We start from the raw sequence: 17,617 nt of genomic DNA, 5'->3' as shown, positions 1-17,617 counted from the left end.
TAAGGGCTGGAGGGTTAAGGGCTGGAGGGTAAAGGGCTGGAGGGTAAAGGGCTGGAGGGTAAGAGCTGGAGGGTAAAGAGCTGGAGGGTAAGGGCTGGAGGGTAAAGAGTTGGAGGGTAAAGAGCTGGGGGGTAAGAGCTGGAGGGTAAGGGCTGGAGGGTAAAGGGCTGGAGGGTAAGAGCTGGAGGGTTAAGGGCTGGAGGGTTAAGGGCTGGAGGGTAAGGGCTGGAGGGTTAAGGGCTGGAGGGTAAAGAGTTGGAGGGTAAAGAGCTGGAGGGTTAAGGGCTGGAGGGTTAAGGGCTGTAGGGTAAAGGGCTGGAGGGTAAGAGCTGGAGGGTTAAGGGCTGGAGGGTTAAGGGCTGGAGGGTAAAGGGCTGGAGGGTAAGAGCTGGAGGGTTAAGGGCTGGAGGGTAAAGGGCTGGAGGGTAAGAGCTGGAGGGTAAAGAGTTGGAGGGTAAAGAGCTGGAGGGTAAGGGCTGGAGGGTAAAGAGCTGGAGGGTAAAGGGCTGGAGGGTAAGAGCTGGAGGGTTAAGGCCTGGAGGGTAAAGAGTTGGAGGGTAAAGGGCTGGAGGGTAAAGAGCTGGAGGGTAAAGGGCTGGAGGGTAAGAGCTGGGGGGTAAAGAGTTGGAGGGTAAAGGGTTGGGGGGTAAAGGGCTGGAGGGTAAAGGGCTGGAGGGTAAGGGCTGGAGGGTAAGAGCTGGAGGGTTAATGGCTGGAGGGTAAAGAGCTGGAGGGTAAAGGGTTGGGGGGTAAAGGGCTGGAGGGTAAAGAGCTGGAGGGTAAAGGGCTGGAGGGTAAAGGGCTGGAGGGTAAAGAGCTGGAGGGTAAGGGCTGGAGGGTAAAGGGCTGGAGGGTAAGGGCTGGGGGGTAAAGAGTTGGAGGGTAAAGGGCTGGAGGGTAAGAGCTGGGGGGTAAAGAGTTGGAGGGTAAAGGGTTGGGGGGTAAAGGGCTGGAGGGTAAGGGCTGGAGGGTAAAGGGCTGGAGGGTAAGGGCTGGAGGGTAAAGGGCTGGAGGGTAAAGGGCTGGAGGGTAAGAGCTGGAGGGTAAAGAGCTGGAGGGTAAGGGCTGGAGGGTAAGAGCTGGAGGGTAAAGGGCTGGAGGGTTAAGAGCTGGAGGGTAAGAGCTGGGGGGTAAAGAGCTGGAGGGTAAGGGCTGGAGGGTAAAGAGCTGGAGGGTTAAGGGCTGGAGGGTAAAGAGCTGGAGGGTAAAGGGTTGGGGGGTAAAGGGCTGGAGGGTAAAGAGCTGGAGGGTAAAGGGCTGGGGGGTAAAGGGCTGGAGGGTAAGAGCTGGGGGGTAAAGAGTTGGAGGGTAAGGGCTGGAGGGTAAGGGCTGGAGGGTAAAGGGCTGGAGGGTAAGGGCTGGAGGGTAAAGGGCTGGAGGGTAAGGGCTGGAGGGTAAAGGGCTGGAGGGTAAAGAGCTGGAGGGTAAAGGGCTGGAGGGTAAAGAGCTGGAGGGTAAGAGCTGGGGGGTAAAGAGCTGGAGGGTTAAGAGCTGGAGGGTAAAGAGCTGGAGGGTAAGAGCTGGAGGGTAAGGGCTGGAGGGTAAAGGGCTGGAGGGTAAGGGCTGGAGGGTAAAGAGCTGGAGGGTAAGGGCTGGAGGGTAAAGGGCTGGAGGGTAAGAGCTGGAGGGTAAGAGCTGGGGGGTAAAGAGTTGGAGGGTAAAGGGTTGGGGGGTAAAGGGCTGGAGGGTAAAGAGCTGGAGGGTAAGGGCTGGAGGGTAAAGGGCTGGAGGGTAAGGGCTGGAGGGTAAAGGGCTGGAGGGTAAAGGGCTGGAGGGTAAAGAGCTGGAGGGTAAAGGGCTGGAGGGTAAAGAGCTGGAGGGTAAGAGCTGGGGGGTAAAGGGCTGGAGGGTAAAGAGCTGGAGGGTAAAGGGTTGGGGGGTAAAGGGCTGGAGGGAAAGGGCTGGAGGGGTAAAGGGCTGGACTGCAAAATGTTTAAATGTCTTTTATCACTGGAACGTTAGTCTAACCACCTGAAGATTTTCAAAGAAGAGAGTGCGAGTGCGAGTGTGTGTGTGTGTGTGTGTGTGTGTGTTTCAGGGGCCTGGTGTGTGTGTGTGTTTCAGGGGCCTGACGTGTGTGTGTGTGTTTCAGGGGCACGCGTGTGCGTCTGTGGAGCGAGGACGGGCCGGAGGCCGAGGTTCAGGGTCTGGATGAGAGCGGGTTCCTGCAGGTGTCCGCTGGAGATCAGGTCGTGGCACTGCAGCCGGATGGAAACTCCTTCGACATGATGAAGAACCTTGTGGTGATCAAGAGCAGATGAAGATTCAGATCAAACATCATCAGTTCATTCAGCAGGAACTCTCAGACTGAGAGATGATGCTTCTCCACTCGTCCTGCTGCCGTCGCGCCTGATCCAGCCAGAGCAAACGTGAATCTCTGACACTGACATCATCTTTTCTTCAGAATAACATTTATTCTGTAAACATTGACTTTCACACACGCCTTTTCTGTACATGAGCTTTAATATGAGCAATATCTTCCTCTTCAGTCTCATTCAGAGTTTACAGTAACAGATTACAGAGAACACACACATCACACTCGTCCTTCTCAACGAAACACAGACATTGATTTGAGTTGGTCAAGCAGAAAGATGACGAGGTTTCTGGGATTCCTCCGGTTAGAGGAGTTTCCCTGTACAGTCGATCTGAGGAGCAGACGGGAGAGTATGATCCCAGGAGAGGCTGTTACTCTGAGCTTTACTGTCTAACAAACTCTCGTTCTCTCTGACTGACACTTGTTAAAACTTTTAATTGTTATTTCTCTTTAGATTTTGAAGTGACTTGTTTGTTCATGAATCAGGTGGTGTTAAATCTGTCAATATTTTGTAATGATCACTGGTTTGTAAACTGATATATGGATGATCGCTTTTAAAGAACACATTCCTGAATTGTACAAAATGAAATAAAATGATTGTGACTGACACGTCGTGTGTGTGTTCCATCAGTGAAGTGCTGTGTGTGTGTGTGTGTGTGTACTGGCAGTGTCTCGCTCATCCTCCCTCTACGTCTCGCAGCTCATCCATCATCCGCACCTCGTGCTTCAGTTTCGTCTCTCGTCTTGATGAGGTGAAAATATTCCTCCATTCTCTAAACTCAGATCTTTCACCTCATTACACACACATTAATCCTCGGCCACTTCCTCACACTCACGGCGATCAGTGTCCGATCATGGACTCTTCAGGTGTCCGCGGCTGGAGTGCGTCTCTAAACTGCTCAGCCTTTAGAAATCATTAAGCAAATAGCTCTCAGATCCACAATATCCTGTTAAACAATTTCAGCTGGAGGTCAGAAGGTCAGCACACATCTATCATCTCTAATACCAGATTCATCTCCTCTCCCCAGAGACTGCGCTCTTCCTCAAGATCATAAGAGCCGCAGTCTTCCTCCGCAAACAAACAGAGCCAGCGTTAACCCTCGTCTGAGGAGTATTAGATCTTTATCAAACGGCTTTTCTCAAATGGAGTCGGAGATGAAAGTTCCTGCGCCAACAATAATAACATTAATAATGAAGCTTTTGAGAATCATTGCTTTCGATGGACATTGTGTTGCTGGGAGACGCTCATGTTTATTGAGTTTCTAAGCAAACTAGTTCCAGTCATTTTAGTAAACCTGCAAAAGTCAGATCATAAATAATCAAGCTATGATGTGGTCGACGCCAGTAAACACGCCATCGCTTGATGATAGCAGCGAAATATCAGAGATTGGTTGTTCAACAACAGAAAACCGGACCAAATAAATTATTGTTTTTCTTCAGATGTCCACAGAAATTATATCATTCCAGCTCAAGTATGAAAGGCAATGTTTAAAAGTTCTTCATTTAAAGCTGATTTATGACACATTCCCCCGGTTTCACAGACCAGGCTTAAACTAATGCAGACTAAAATGAATGTTTGAGACTGAAAGCATCTCTTAAACATGTTTTGTCTCAAGATGCACATCAGTAATGTTTTCTTCTAAGGCACGTTTATAAAAGCTGCTTAAATGCCCTAATTGAACTAAGGCCTAATCCTGGCTTAATCTAAGCCTCGTCTGTGAAACCGGGCCATTGTGTTAGTCAGTTTAATCTTCAGAGTCATTGGTAGTTTAACGTCCTGAAGAGTGAAACTCTGATCTGTCCAATCACGTGAGTCTGGGGCGGGACTGTCAGTCCAACTGACCAATGACAAGATGAGGAGGCTGTAATCAACACTTCAATGCTGAAAGTTGTCTGTAGTTACAGAAGTCCTGCTGAAACTTTTAAATGGTTAAAATAGATTAAATGTTTTCATTTGGTAAATAATGGCACAAAAGCGTGTTTCAAATACAATATGTGGATCATTATGTCACTTGCATATCTGTGAGTTTAGTGAACAGTGACGTTCATCTGGAGACCCTGAATCACCGAAACGTATTTAAGCTTCTTCTTCCTGGGTATTCCGGAGAGGATGGCTCTAGTATCCCGTTGAACTGGCAGCACAACGGGGAAAAATATATTCCATACCTGACGTTGCTTTATGTGTGATCAGAACATCTGCAGCTTTGCGTAAAACAGTAGAAGAGGTCGGAGGTCAGTGTGATCGGACGGCGCGTCACCTTTCGTTGCTGATGATGACCGACGTGCCGATGCAGTGAGGAGCGCGGTGTCCGTCGGGACCGGGGCTCTGGGTCCGGTACAGGTACGACCGGTGTCCGTCGGGACCGGGGCTCTGGGTCCGGTACAGGTACGACCGGTGTCCGTCGGGACCGGGGCTCTGGGTCCGGTACAGGTACGGCCGGTGTCCGTCGGGAGCGCTCTGGGTCCGGTACAGGTACGGGTTCCCCTCCTCGCTCAGAGCGCAGGGTCCGGGTGGGAAAGAGCCGCGTTTGGACAGAACATGGTGGAGGTTCAGAGAAACGTACGGACTCTGTGTCGTTCCCAGCAGCCTCTTCTCGTCCGGGTCGCTCTGATCCGAGAGCCTGTCCTCGTATGGCCTGCGCTGACCGAAGCCCTGGTTCTGGTTCTGGTTCTGGTTCTGACCGGGTTCCTCTTTAAACGCAGCAGTGGGTCTGAAGCCTCCGGGCAGAAGCTGAGCTGCGAACGCGCTGTCGGCCGCCGGACCTGATGAACACAGAGCTGGTTAGATGTGCAGGTCGCTTTCTGTGAATCTAGTCCATTCATGACCTCAGAACCATTCAATTCGATTCACAATGAAATTTGTTATTAAAGGTGACATTTTATTAAAGGCCCCTTTTCCCCAGATGTAATATAAATCTATGGAGTCCCCAGAATGTGTGTGAAATTTCAGCTCAAAATACCAGATCATTTATTATAGCTTGTGAAATTTGCCCCTTTTCAGAGACTCCAGCAATAACAGAACAGGCCAATCTCCCTCATCCAGAATCCCAGAATAACCAGTAGCGAGTGCAGCCTTACGGAGAGACTCAGCAAATCTGATCGGCTTATTTATTGACATGCTCTCAGAGAAAGGCTGACCAGAACAAAGTTACTGGGTTTCACTTTTCACGTTTTCTGTGTTGGTAGAAGCACCGATTATAGATTAAAGCACTTACACACGGGAAAAGTCAGATTTCCATGATATGTCCCCTTTAACTGATTTCATGTTTAGATATTATTCTCTATACTAGTTTAGCAGTTCCTTTGGTTTTTAGCTTTCTTATTTGGGGTTTAAAGGAACACTTCGACTTTTTGGGACTTTAGCTTATTCACCGTATCCCCCAGAGTGAGATCAGTCCATACATACCTTTTTCATCTCCGTGCGTGCTTTAAGTCTGTTTGACGCACCCACCGCTAGCCTAGCTTAGCACAAAGACTGGATGTAAATGGCTACAGCTAGCATACTAATCCCAATAAGTGACAAAATAATGCCAACATTTTCCTATTTACATGTTGTGATTTGTATAGTCACAGTGTGTACAAATAACAAGGTCATATGAGACAGACATTTTTTAAATGTTTAAATACTGGGAACTATTTTCTCAGAAGGCGAAGCACTGCTACTTGGGCGGAGTGATTAGCGCAGCACCCGAGAAGCGCCGTTCCGTCAACAAAACCAACGTGACTAGCTAGTAGTGAACGTGATTCGTGATCATGGCTGACTTTGATGAATTGTCAGAGGATTTTTATTTGGTATCAAACCAAGATCCAGAACCATATCGTTTTGAGCCAGAATACACAGACGAGGAGTTACAAACTTTGGAAGCTGATAGACAATGCCGAACAGACTGAGGTCGAGGGGAGAATCAGAACAGGAGTAGCCTACTATTTCACAAACAAGGTCACTGTTTCTCAAAAATGAAAACTGCCCATACCACCCTCCAATTCATTATAAGTTGAAGGCTTCAGTCCTGAAAGTTACCTTTAGCGCCACTTATTTGTTACTGGGGCGATAGAGCGCGTTTGTGACAACACAATACTAACATTACAGGGGATACATGGAGCCCGGGAACAACTGTAATATATAGTGAGCACCCTATTCATGTAATAGTGTCACGAAGGTTACATTACATCTAACGTTAGGTAATGGCACTGTAACAGTAGGCTAGTCATCTAAAAACATAACGGAACACTTACCGCAGCCGCAGGTGATCCACTTTGTCCTGTCTTTACTATCGATGGGATGGGCGTAACGTTATCCTTCAGCACGTTTCATGCTCCGTGTGGCAAATTAAATTTTCGTCCTCAGTGAAATGTTCTGAGCAAACGCGATAGTCCTTGATGATGTCTACAGGTGTGTTTGGATCTATATCCAGAGCAAGTAGCCACTGATTCATCAGGTCAGCGTTTTTGGTTGGAATTCCCCTGTTTATTGTCGCAGCTCTTTACAATACAGCGAACACCCATGATTGTAAACTTTGCATTTACTATCTAGTAATTGCTGACTCTATTACTCCAACTCTGAGCGAACTCTCTGCTCCTCACCACAGCGCTTCTCGGTTGCTGCGCTAATCACTCCGCCCCAGTAGCAGTGCTTCGCCTTCTGAGAAAATAGTTCCCAGTATTTAAACGTTTAAAAAAATTCTGTGTCTCATATGACCTTGTTATTTGTACACACTGTGACTATACAAATCACAACATGTAAATAGGAAAATGTTGCCGTTATTTTGTCACTTATTGGGATTAGTATGCTAGCTGTAGCCATTTACATCCAGTCTTTGTGCTAAGCTAGGCTAGCGGTGGGTGCGTCAAACAGATTTAAAGCACGCACGGAGATGAAAAAGGTATGTATGGACTAATCTAACTCTGGGGGATACGGTGAAAAAGCTAAAGTCCCAAAAAGTCGAAGTGTTCCTTTAAAAGACACTTAACTCTTTCCACGCCATTGACAGAATTTTCTTAGTGATAATGTAGGGGGCGCTATAACTTCTAAAAGAGTAGAGAATCTCCAGATCAAAAGACATGTGAAAGAGAAGCAGAAACAAGCAATAGAAGTATTGCTGACGCACATGTAGTCTTTGACAAAAACACGATTTTCTCAGCTTTTGTTGAGAACAAAAACAAAAAACTGCTGGAGTGGAAAGAGTTAATATTCAGTGATATTACTGGTCTGACCACACTGACACAATCAGATGAGAACAGAACCTGAACTGAATCATGACTGTCTTCTAGAGCAGAATCTGAATTTGTCTCATATTTGATGAAGTTTCATCACTGATTCTGATCATTTCCTGTTCATTTCTGTGAAGCTTGAAATGATCTGTACTGTTTAAACGCTATAGAAATATTGATTTACGATTCAAAAATGAATCTAATATAAATCAACAGAATCGATGCATTGAGGAAACTTAAAATTAACTCTTTCCTCACCAGCGGCTTAAAAAAAATCTCCAGCCACCGACAGCACCCTAACTCATACATGTGCGTCAGCCATGCTTCTATCGCTCACTTCTATCGCTCGCTTCTGCTGCTTCTATCGCTCGCTTCTATCGCTTCTATCGCTCGCTTCTGCTGCTTCTATCGCTCGCTTCTGCTGCTTCTATCGCTCGCTTCTATCGCTCGCTTCTATCGCTCGCTTCTGCTGCTTCTATCGCTCGCTTCTGCTGCTTCTATCGCTCGCTTCTATCGCTCGCTTCAGCTGCTTCTATCGCTCACTTCTATCGCTCGCTTCTGCTGCTTCTATCGCTCGCTTCTATCGCTCGCTTCAGCTGCTTCTATCGCTCACTTCTATCGCTCGCTTCTATCGCTCGCTTCAGCTGCTTCTATCGCTCACTTCTGCTGCTTCTATCGCTCGCTTCTATCGCTCGCTTCTGCTGCTTCTATCGCTCGCTTCTGCTGCTTCTATCGCTCACTTCTGCTGCTTCTATCGCTCGCTTCTGCTGCTTCTATCGCTCGCTTCTATCGCTCGCTTCTGCTGCTTCTATCGCTCACTTCTATCGCTCGCTTCTATCGCTCGCTTCAGCTGCTTCTATCGCTCACTTCTGCTGCTTCTATCGCTCGCTTCTATCGCTCGCTTCTGCTGCTTCTATCGCTCGCTTCTGCTGCTTCTATCGCTCGCTTCTGCTGCTTCTATCGCTCACTTCTATCGCTCACTTCTGCTGCTTCTATCGCTCGCTTCTATCGCTCGCTTCTATCGCTCACTTCTGCTGCTTCTATCGCTCGCTTCTATCGCTCGCTTCTATCGCTCGCTTCTATCGCTCGCTTCTATCGCTCACTTCTGCTGCTTCTATCGCTCGCTTCTGCTGCTTCTATCGCTCGCTTCTATCGCTCGCTTCTGCTGCTTCTATCGCTCACTTCTATCGCTCGCTTCTATCGCTCGCTTCAGCTGCTTCTATCGCTCACTTCTGCTGCTTCTATCGCTCGCTTCTATCGCTCGCTTCTGCTGCTTCTATCGCTCGCTTCTGCTGCTTCTATCACTCGCTTCTGCTGCTTCTATCTCTCACTTCTATCGCTCACTTCTGCTGCTTCTATCGCTCGCTTCTATCGCTCGCTTCTATCGCTCACTTCTGCTGCTTCTATCGCTCGCTTCTATCGCTCGCTTCTATCGCTCGCTTCTATCGCTCGCTTCTATCGCTCGCTTCTGCTGCTTCTATCGCTCGCTTCTATCGCTCGCTTCTGCTGCTTCTATCGCTCGCTTCTGCTGCTTCTATCGCTCGCTTCTATCGCTCGCTTCTGCTGCTTCTATCGCTCGCTTCTGCTTCTATCGCTCACTTCTATCGCTCGCTTCTATCGCTCGCTTCTGCTGCTTCTATCGCTCGCTTCTATCGCTCGCTTCTATCGCTCGCTTCTATCGCTCACTTCTGCTGCTTCTATCGCTCGCTTCTATCGCTCACTTCTGCTGCTTCTATCGCTCGCTTCTATCGCTCGCTTCTGCTGCTTCTATCGCTCGCTTCTGCTGCTTCTATCGCTCGCTTCTATCGCTCACTTCTGCCGCTCGCTTCTATCGCTCACTTCTGCTGCTTCCATCGCTCGCTTCTGCTGCTTCCATCGCTCGCTTCTGCTGCTTCTATCGCTCGCTTCTGCTGCTTCTATCGCTCGATTCTGCTGCTTCTATCGCTCGCTTCTGCTGCTTCTATCGCTCGATTCTGCTGCTTCTATCGCTCGCTTCTGCTGCTTCTATCGCTCGCTTCTATCGCTCGCTTCTATCGCTCACTTCTGCTGCTTCTATCGCTCGATTCTGCTGCTTCTATCGCTCACTTCTATCGCTCACTTCTATCGCTTGCTTCTATCGCTCACTTCTATCGCTTGCTTCTGCTGCTTCTATCGCTCGCTTCTGCTGCTTCTATCGCTCACTTCTATCGCTCGCTTCTGCTGCTTCTATCGCTCGCTTCTGCTGCTTCTGTCGCTCACTTCTATCGCTCGCTTCTGCTGCTTCTATCGCTCGATTCTGCTGCTTCTATCGCTCGCTTCTGCTGCTTCTATCGCTCACTTCTATCGCTCGCTTCTGCTGCTTCTATCGCTCGCTTCTGCTGCTTCTATCGCTCGATTCTGCTGCTTCTATCGCTCGCTTCTATCGCTCGCTTCTATCGCTCGCTTCTGCTGCTTCTATCGCTCGCTTCTATCGCTCACTTCTGCTGCTTCTATCGCTCGATTCTGCTGCTTCTATCGCTCGCTTCTATCGCTCACTTCTGCTGCTTCTATCGCTCGATTCTGCTGCTTCTATCGCTCACTTCTATCGCTCACTTCTATCGCTTGCTTCTATCGCTCACTTCTATCGCTTGCTTCTGCTGCTTCTATCGCTCGCTTCTGCTGCTTCTATCGCTCGCTTCTGCTGCTTCTATCGCTCGCTTCTGCTGCTTCTGTCGCTCACTTCTGCTGCTTCTATCGCTCGTTTCTGTCGCTCGCTTCTGCTGCTGCTTCACCTGTGTTTTGATCCAGAGGTTCAGTACTCAGAGAATGCGTAACAGCGCCCCCTACAGTAAAACAGTGGAAAATCCCATCAATGGCGGGGAAAGAGTTCAATTTAATCGCCATTAGCGATTAACAGCCCTGCTATGTGTCCGTCTGTCAGATCTGAAGTCAGTGACTCTGGTGTGTGTGTGTGTGTGTGTAGGTACCAGAGAATGCGCTGCAGGCAGGAGTTTGCAGGTGCGCCGCAGGTTTATTAGCGCAGCTCCAGGGCGACTGCAGTGAGGAAAGGACGGGTCGTCTGGAGGAGATCGGGGTCACCGGTGCTTTCCGGCAGTCGCTGGAGGCCTGCGTCTGCGTGTGTGTGTATGTGTATGCATAGGACAGAGGCAGCGTGTGAGACGGCTCCTGGACGTGCATCAGTGAGACGGGGCTCTGCTGGCAGCTCTTCCAGGACGGAGACTCCAGCGAGGTCTGGAAACCACAAGCACTCGAGGTCACGTTCCCAGGTGAGTCTGTCAGCACCTTCACCTGCGAATACGGACATGCTTTGGCTTTGCTTTTGAGTTTGGCTGCTTTGGCTTTCAGCTGTTTGCGTGAGTCCTGAGGAGCTGCGAGACAGTTCTTATAGGACAGAGACGGTCTGGATCTGCTCTGGTCCTGAGAGAGCTGCATCTCTTTATATTCCACATCCCTGCGGAGAGAGAGACACAGCATCAGAGCGAGCGGTTCTGGCTCAACACTGCTGTGAGGGAGGTCAAAGGTCACTCACGTGAGGACGTAGTTGACACTGACGATGCAGTGCGGTCGAGACGAGCGGCTGTTGTGGACGATGGTGGCGCAGCTCTGCAACCAGACCCAGCCGCCGTGTTTCGACAGCAGACGGTAGTACTTGGTGGTGACCTGCCCCTTCACCAGCACTGAGACACACACAAACACACACACACACACACAAACACACACACAGCTTCACTAGGGTTTCCATGCAAACGCTGCTCAGACATGTCAGTAGAACGAACACATTCATGCTGCGGCTGTAGATGATCTACAGAGGAAAGTGTGTGTGAAGCGACTCACGTAGATGATGTGCGTATCGCAGCTGGAAGACGTCACAGCCGTGGACGTGATGGTAGAGAGTCTTCTCAATCAGATCCTGCGGCTCATAACCGGTTAACTCCGCCACCCTGACACACACACGTTCAGATGAAAGACACTCCTTCTGCTTCTACCAATGGTTTAAATGGTTAAAAATCACAGCTGATGTTTCTTCCGGTTGGTTCCAGACTGTAAGTATAATTGGTGCATTCAAGTCCTCCTGAGAAGTTTGTATTTTCAAGTTGGAAAGTCGGAAATATGATGTCAAGTCACTTTGATTGGAGCAAGATTGCGATGTATCATTTCTACAAAAATTCTGCAAGATTTTTTAACTCTACTTCTACAAAATTATGATTAAAGAATGCATGTTTTGTTTTGTTTTTATTAATTTTAAGGAGATGATGTAAATTGTATCGTTATACATTATTTTGTACATGCAATTTAGCTAAATGGAAAAAATACTTTTATTCATTTCAACAAATTGACCATCGATACAGAAGCTATTTCTCACGGTTCATCATGTGCGTTCGCTGCTACATGAGGCTCTTCCTCAGTGTTTCTGTCTCGTTTTACAGCACAAAACAGCAAAATGACTGAAGATATTAATTCTTGTTTACTGAAAAACTGATCAAAATTAAATGACGTGCTTAAAACAAGTACAAATATCTGCCAGAAAAATAATCTTAATTTGAAGGGGAAACAAGATTACTTTTCTGACGCCATTGGCAGATATTTTGACGCCATTGGCGGCTGCTTTACACCACTGCATCGCACGCTTTGCATTGCACTTGATGATGTAAGGCTTGGATGCAGCTGCTCGGCCATGGAAAGCCATTCGATGAAGCTCTATGCACTGTTCTTGACCTAATCCGAAGGCCACAGAAGTTAGGAGGTCTGTAGATACTGACTATTCAGAAAGTTGGCGACTTCTGCGCACTGTGAGCCTTAGCATGCACCATCTTTTTACAATGCTTAACACTTCGTGGCTGAGTTGCTGTTGTTCCCAATGGCTTCCACTTTGTTATAATATCACTAATAGTTGACCATGGAATATTTCGTAGTGAGGAAATTTCAGGAATGGACTTATTGCACAGGTGGCAACCGATCACGGTCCCACGCTTGAGTTCACTGAGCTCCTGAGAGCGACCCAGCCTTTCACAGATGTGTGTAGAAGCGTCTGCATGCCTAGTGCTTGATTTGTACAACTGTGGCCATGGAAGTGATTGGAACACCTGAATTCAATGATTTGGAGGAGTGTCCCAATTCTTTTAGCAATATAGAGTATCTTGATTTTAGAATGTTTAGATATTTATGCTGGAAAAGACAGAAACACTGAGGAAGAGCCTGATGTTCGCAGTGTTCAACTGGTAAATAGGATCTTTCCGACATGACTTAAATGCACCATATTAGCTGTGGAAGTGAAAGTTGAGTGCTGCACTGTGAGAGTGTGTGTGTGTGTGTGCTGCTGTGCCTGTGAGAGACAGTGTTCAGAGTTCAGTCGAATCTCACCTGCTGTCCAGGAAAATTAGTTTGAGATCGAGACTCGCGCGGAACATGAACATATTGCTGTGGAGTTTGATGTCCGTCACGCCGCTGGGAGGAAGAGACTGACCGACGGCCACCAGACCCACGATCTGATAGCAGGACTCGTACAGAGACACGTCCATCACGAACTGACGGAGCTTCAGGTACCCGCTGCAATGAATCACCTGTGAGCATCAGACTGGTTCAGTGTTTCATATGTGGAAGAAGTTCAGCAGAGTGTGTGTGTTAGAGAGTGTATGTGTGTGACAGTGTGTGTGTGGAAGTGACAGTAACTGTAAGTGGTTTTGTATCTTTTTCTCATTGTATTTTAGCGCAGTTGTAGTTACTAGGAAACATTGTTTGTTTACTGTGCTCACGTGCTAGAATCGTGTGGTGAAGTCTCATTTGTTCGCGTTTGGGTAAACAGTTTTGATAGTGAGGCGTGTCCAGCTGTATTCAATCACAACATTTCAGGTGGGTATAAAATCAAGTAGCATACAGCGGCAGCAGACGCAGCAACCCTCGTGTGAAGACTCCACCGAGCAAGGACACCGACAAGGCACTTGAGTAATTTCTTGTTATTTCCTTCCTTTTTCTACACAACTTGTTCTCATCTTTCTATTTGTGACCTCTCTTCACTATGTGCTTCCAAATCCCTACAATTACTAACACACAAAATCAAATGTCACACGTAGGAGGCTGTGCAATCCAAACAACCTGCGTACCTTTCCGGTGTCTTCTAGTCCTTTAATCTCTTTTCCTATTGATCTCTGGAATTGCCAGTCCGCTGTAAACAAAGGTGATTTCATTACATCTAATTCTAGTCATTCAGGTCTCAGCCAATTGGCCCTGACTGAGTCCTGGGTTGGACCAGAGGATACTGCCACACCTGCTGCCCTCTCCACTAACTTCACTTTCTCACACACCCCTCACCTGACCCGAAGGGATGGAGTTTATCCTTTACCACCTCTGTGTGCCAACGGCTCATTTGAATCGCATTCAATTACTATCACCAGTCCTATTAAAATACATTTTGTAGTTATTTATCGTCCCCCAGATCAGCTTGGGAGTTTCTTGGAGGAGTTGGATGTGTTACTCTCATCCTTCCCTGAGGATGGTACTCCTCAGGTAGTTGTTGGAGACTTCAACATCCACCTAGAAAAGCCTCAGGCTGCTGATTTCCACACTTTGCTCGCCTCATTCGACCTCAAACGAGTATCTACAACGGCGGTAATAAATTGGACCTTATTTACACATGCTACTGCTCCACTGACCATACACTGGTCACTCCACTGCACACCTCAGATCACTTCCTCCTCACACTCACACTCAACCTCAACCTGCCTCAGAACACAACACACACTCCTCCACAGGTCACCTTTCGGCGAAACCTATGCTCACTCTCACCCTCTCGCCTATTCTCTTTGGTCTCATCCACACTTCCTCCTCCTAATCAGCTCTCATCACTAGATACTAACAGTGCAACTGATACTTTTTCTTCACTCTAACATTGTGCTTGGACAACTTCTGCCCCCTTTCCTCCAGGCCAGCCCGCGCCACACCCTCTGCAGAGAGGAAGTGGCGCAAATGGAAAGATCCTACTGACCTTTATATTCCACATTGTCTTTATCAATCCCTGCTCTCTTCCTTCTCTGCTAATGTCTCTACTGCTAAAATGACTTACTATCACAACAAAATTAACAATTCTTCTGATTCTCGCATGCTTTTCAAGACTTTCTCCTCTCTTCTTAACCCTCCTCCTCCTTCATCAACCCTAACAGTGGACGATTTTGCCACATTCTTCATAAATGACACAACCACCATCGGGAGCCAATTCTCCACACCACAAACTGACACACACATCTTAACAGCAAACACACACTCTCTTCCTTCTCTCTGCTCTCAGAGGCAGAAGTTTCCAAACTCATCCTTTCCAATCACCCTACTACCTGTCTGCTTGATCCTATTCCCACTCATCTACTTCAAGCCATTTCTTCCTCAGTTGTACCTGCACTCACTCGTATCATCAACACCTCTCTTCACACTGGTATCTTTCCCACAGCAGATAACCCCACTGCTTAAGAAACCCACTCTGAATCCAGCACATCTGGAAAATTACAGACCGGTATCCCTTCTTCCATTCATTGCTAAAACACTTGAAACGAGTCGTGTTCAATTAAGTCTCTACATTTCTCACACAGATCAACCAGTCTGGTTTCAGAAGCTTCACTCAACTGAGACGGCCCTGCTCTTGGTTATTGAAGCTCTGAGACTGGCAAGAGCAGCTGCCAAATCCTCAGTTCTCATTCTGCTGGATCTGCTGCTGCTTTTGACACAATTAACCTCCAGATCATCCTGTCAACCCTCATGATGAAGGGCATTTCAGGAACAGCACTCCAATGGTTCAGGTCTGACCTCTCAGTAGGTCCTTCAGGGTGTCGTGGAGGAGTGAATGTCTGAGACCCAACATCTAGCTACTGGAGTGCCTCAGGGCTCAGTGCTAGGACCGCTTCTCTTCTCCATCTACATGTCATCACTAGGATCTGTCATTCAGAAACATGGTTTATCCCATCACAGTTATCATCTAGCTACTGGAGTGCCTCAGGGCTCAGTGCTAGGACCGCATCTCTTCTCCATCTACATGTCATCACTAGGATCTGTAATTCAGAAACATGGTTTATCCCATCACAGTTATCATCTAGCTACTGGAGTGCCTCAGGGCTCAGTGCTGGGACTGCTTCTCTTCTCCATCTCAATCTTATCAGTAGGATCTGTCATTCAGTCATTCATCAACATGGTTTTTCCTATCACTGCTACACTGACAACACACAACTCTTTCTCTCACTCCATCCGGATGATCCGACGGGAGCTGCTCGCATCTCAGCCTGCATGACAGACATTTCTGGCTGGATGAAGGACCACCACCTTCAACTAAACCCGGTGAAGACAGAATTGCTTGTGGTCTCGGCCAACCAAACACTTCATCACAATTTCTCCATTCAGCTGGGTTCATCATCCATAACTCCATCCAGGTCAGCCAAGAACCTTGGAGTTGTGATTGATGATCAGCTGAGCTTCACAGACCTGCAGATTTGCCTTATACAACATTAGGAGGATCAGGCCCTTCCTATCGGAGCTACACAACTCCTTGTCCAAGCTCTTGTTTTGTCCAGACTGGACTATTGTAATGCTCTCTCCTTCCAGTATCACTGTCAAATCTCTGCAACTGATCCAGATGCTACATCAAGAGTGTCTTTATCGAGCTGAAGAGACACGTCACTCCTTTCCTCATAAACCTGCACTGGTTCCCAACAGCCACTCGCATCAGATTCAAGGCACTGATGTTTTCCTGCAGAACAACCACTGGCTCTGCTCCCTATACCTAAACTCACTACTTCAGTCCGATGTGTCTACAGAAGCTTGTGTTCTACAAGTGAACGTCGCCTCGTGGTGCATCATCCCAAAGAGACACAGACTCACTTTCACGGACCTTCACCTGGACTGTTCCCTGCTGGAGGAATGACCTGCTGAACTCAACCTGAGTCTATAGCCATATTCAAGAAATGGCTGAAGACGCATCTTTATCATCGACACTTGATCTATAAACACTAACACTTTCTTTTCTCTCCTATTCTACTCCATATCTATTTTTTAAAAAGTACATATCTTGCGTTAGACTAAACTGGGAAAGGTCACAGCACTTATATACTAACGGCACTAACTACTTCATTCTGAAAAAACAGAGATTCTAATTATTGGACAAAAAACTTCACGTATTAACCTAGAATACTGTCTAACACTTGATGGTCGTTGGTTAGGAACCTGGGTGTGCTCTTTGATACCAATCTTTCATTTGAAAGTCAAGTTTCTAGTATCTGTAAAACCGCATTTCCATCTTAAAAATATATCTAAATTAGGTAATATTCTCTCAATGACAAATGCCGAACAATTAGTTCATGCCTTTATGACCTCAAGGCTAGATTATTGTAATGCTCTACTGGGTGGTTGCCCTGCACGCTTAATAAACAAACTACAGCTGGTCCAAAACGCAGCAGCTCGAGTTCTTACCAGAACCAGGAAGTATGACCATATTAGCCCGGTTCTGCCAACACTGCACTGGCTCCCTATTAAACATCGTATACATTTTAAAATATTGCTGATTACTTACAAAGCACTAAATGGTTTAGCCCCGCAGTACTTGAGCGAGCTCTTAACGCATTATAGTCCTTCACGTCTATTGCGATCTCAAAATTCCGGCCAGTTGATAATACCTAGAATATCAAAATCGACTGCTGGCGGTAGATCCTTCTCCTATTTAGCACCAAAACTTTGTAACAGTTTTTTTAACTGTTTTTTTAACAGTCTCCCTAACATTGTCCGGGAAGCAGACACACTCTGTCACATCTCTTTGATCTAGCATACACATAACACATTATAGACTTCTATAATTCAATGTTAGGCTGCATAGATCAGGTCAGCCGGAACCGGGAACACTTCCCATAAATCCTGATGTACTCGTTAGACACGACGACAACGCAGTCCTGAAGTGTCCACTAGTCTCTCCCCTGTGAAGGCCTCCTTCCCTTTCCTTAACCTCTGTACAGATAAAATGTTGTCAAAGTAGTTCCGGTTCACATGGCTACGCGGAAGCGATAAATAATTCTGTTTTATAAATTTTAAGGCCAGACAAGTAATTTGTTGAGGTCAATTTGTAAAGAAAGACTACACCTGTGCACA

At 47.2% G+C, this 17,617-nt stretch overlaps 2 protein-coding genes across 5 annotated transcripts in view; one reads left to right on the top strand and one right to left on the bottom strand.

The window, feature by feature from the left end:
- The window catches only part of hlcs (holocarboxylase synthetase (biotin-(proprionyl-CoA-carboxylase (ATP-hydrolysing)) ligase)), a 44,375-nt gene extending 41,452 nt beyond the window's left edge, over positions 1-2,923 (top strand). For all 4 annotated transcript variants that reach the window (XM_084399714.1, XM_084399713.1, XM_084399712.1 and 1 more), the window contains exon 12: positions 2,093-2,923. In XM_084399714.1, coding sequence (XP_084255840.1) covers positions 2,093-2,261 — 169 coding nt within the window. In that variant the 3' untranslated portion in view covers positions 2,262-2,923. The remainder of the gene's footprint in view (positions 1-2,092) is intronic.
- A 1,645-nt stretch (positions 2,924-4,568) lies between these two features.
- sim2 (SIM bHLH transcription factor 2) overlaps positions 4,569-17,617 on the bottom strand; it is a gene marked incomplete at both ends in the record, with an annotated part of 19,505 nt that continues 6,456 nt past the window's right edge. The window contains 5 exons of the mRNA XM_084399964.1: positions 4,569-5,077; positions 10,471-10,955; positions 11,034-11,181; positions 11,339-11,445; positions 12,866-13,065. Coding sequence (XP_084256090.1) covers positions 4,569-5,077; positions 10,471-10,955; positions 11,034-11,181; positions 11,339-11,445; positions 12,866-13,065 — 1,449 coding nt within the window. The remainder of the gene's footprint in view (positions 5,078-10,470; positions 10,956-11,033; positions 11,182-11,338; positions 11,446-12,865; positions 13,066-17,617) is intronic.

Source organism: Rutilus rutilus, assembly GCF_951802725.1.
Source record: "Rutilus rutilus genome assembly, chromosome: 25".
Lineage (NCBI taxonomy): Eukaryota > Metazoa > Chordata > Actinopteri > Cypriniformes > Leuciscidae > Rutilus > Rutilus rutilus.
This window is presented reverse-complemented; position numbering and strand designations above follow the sequence as displayed.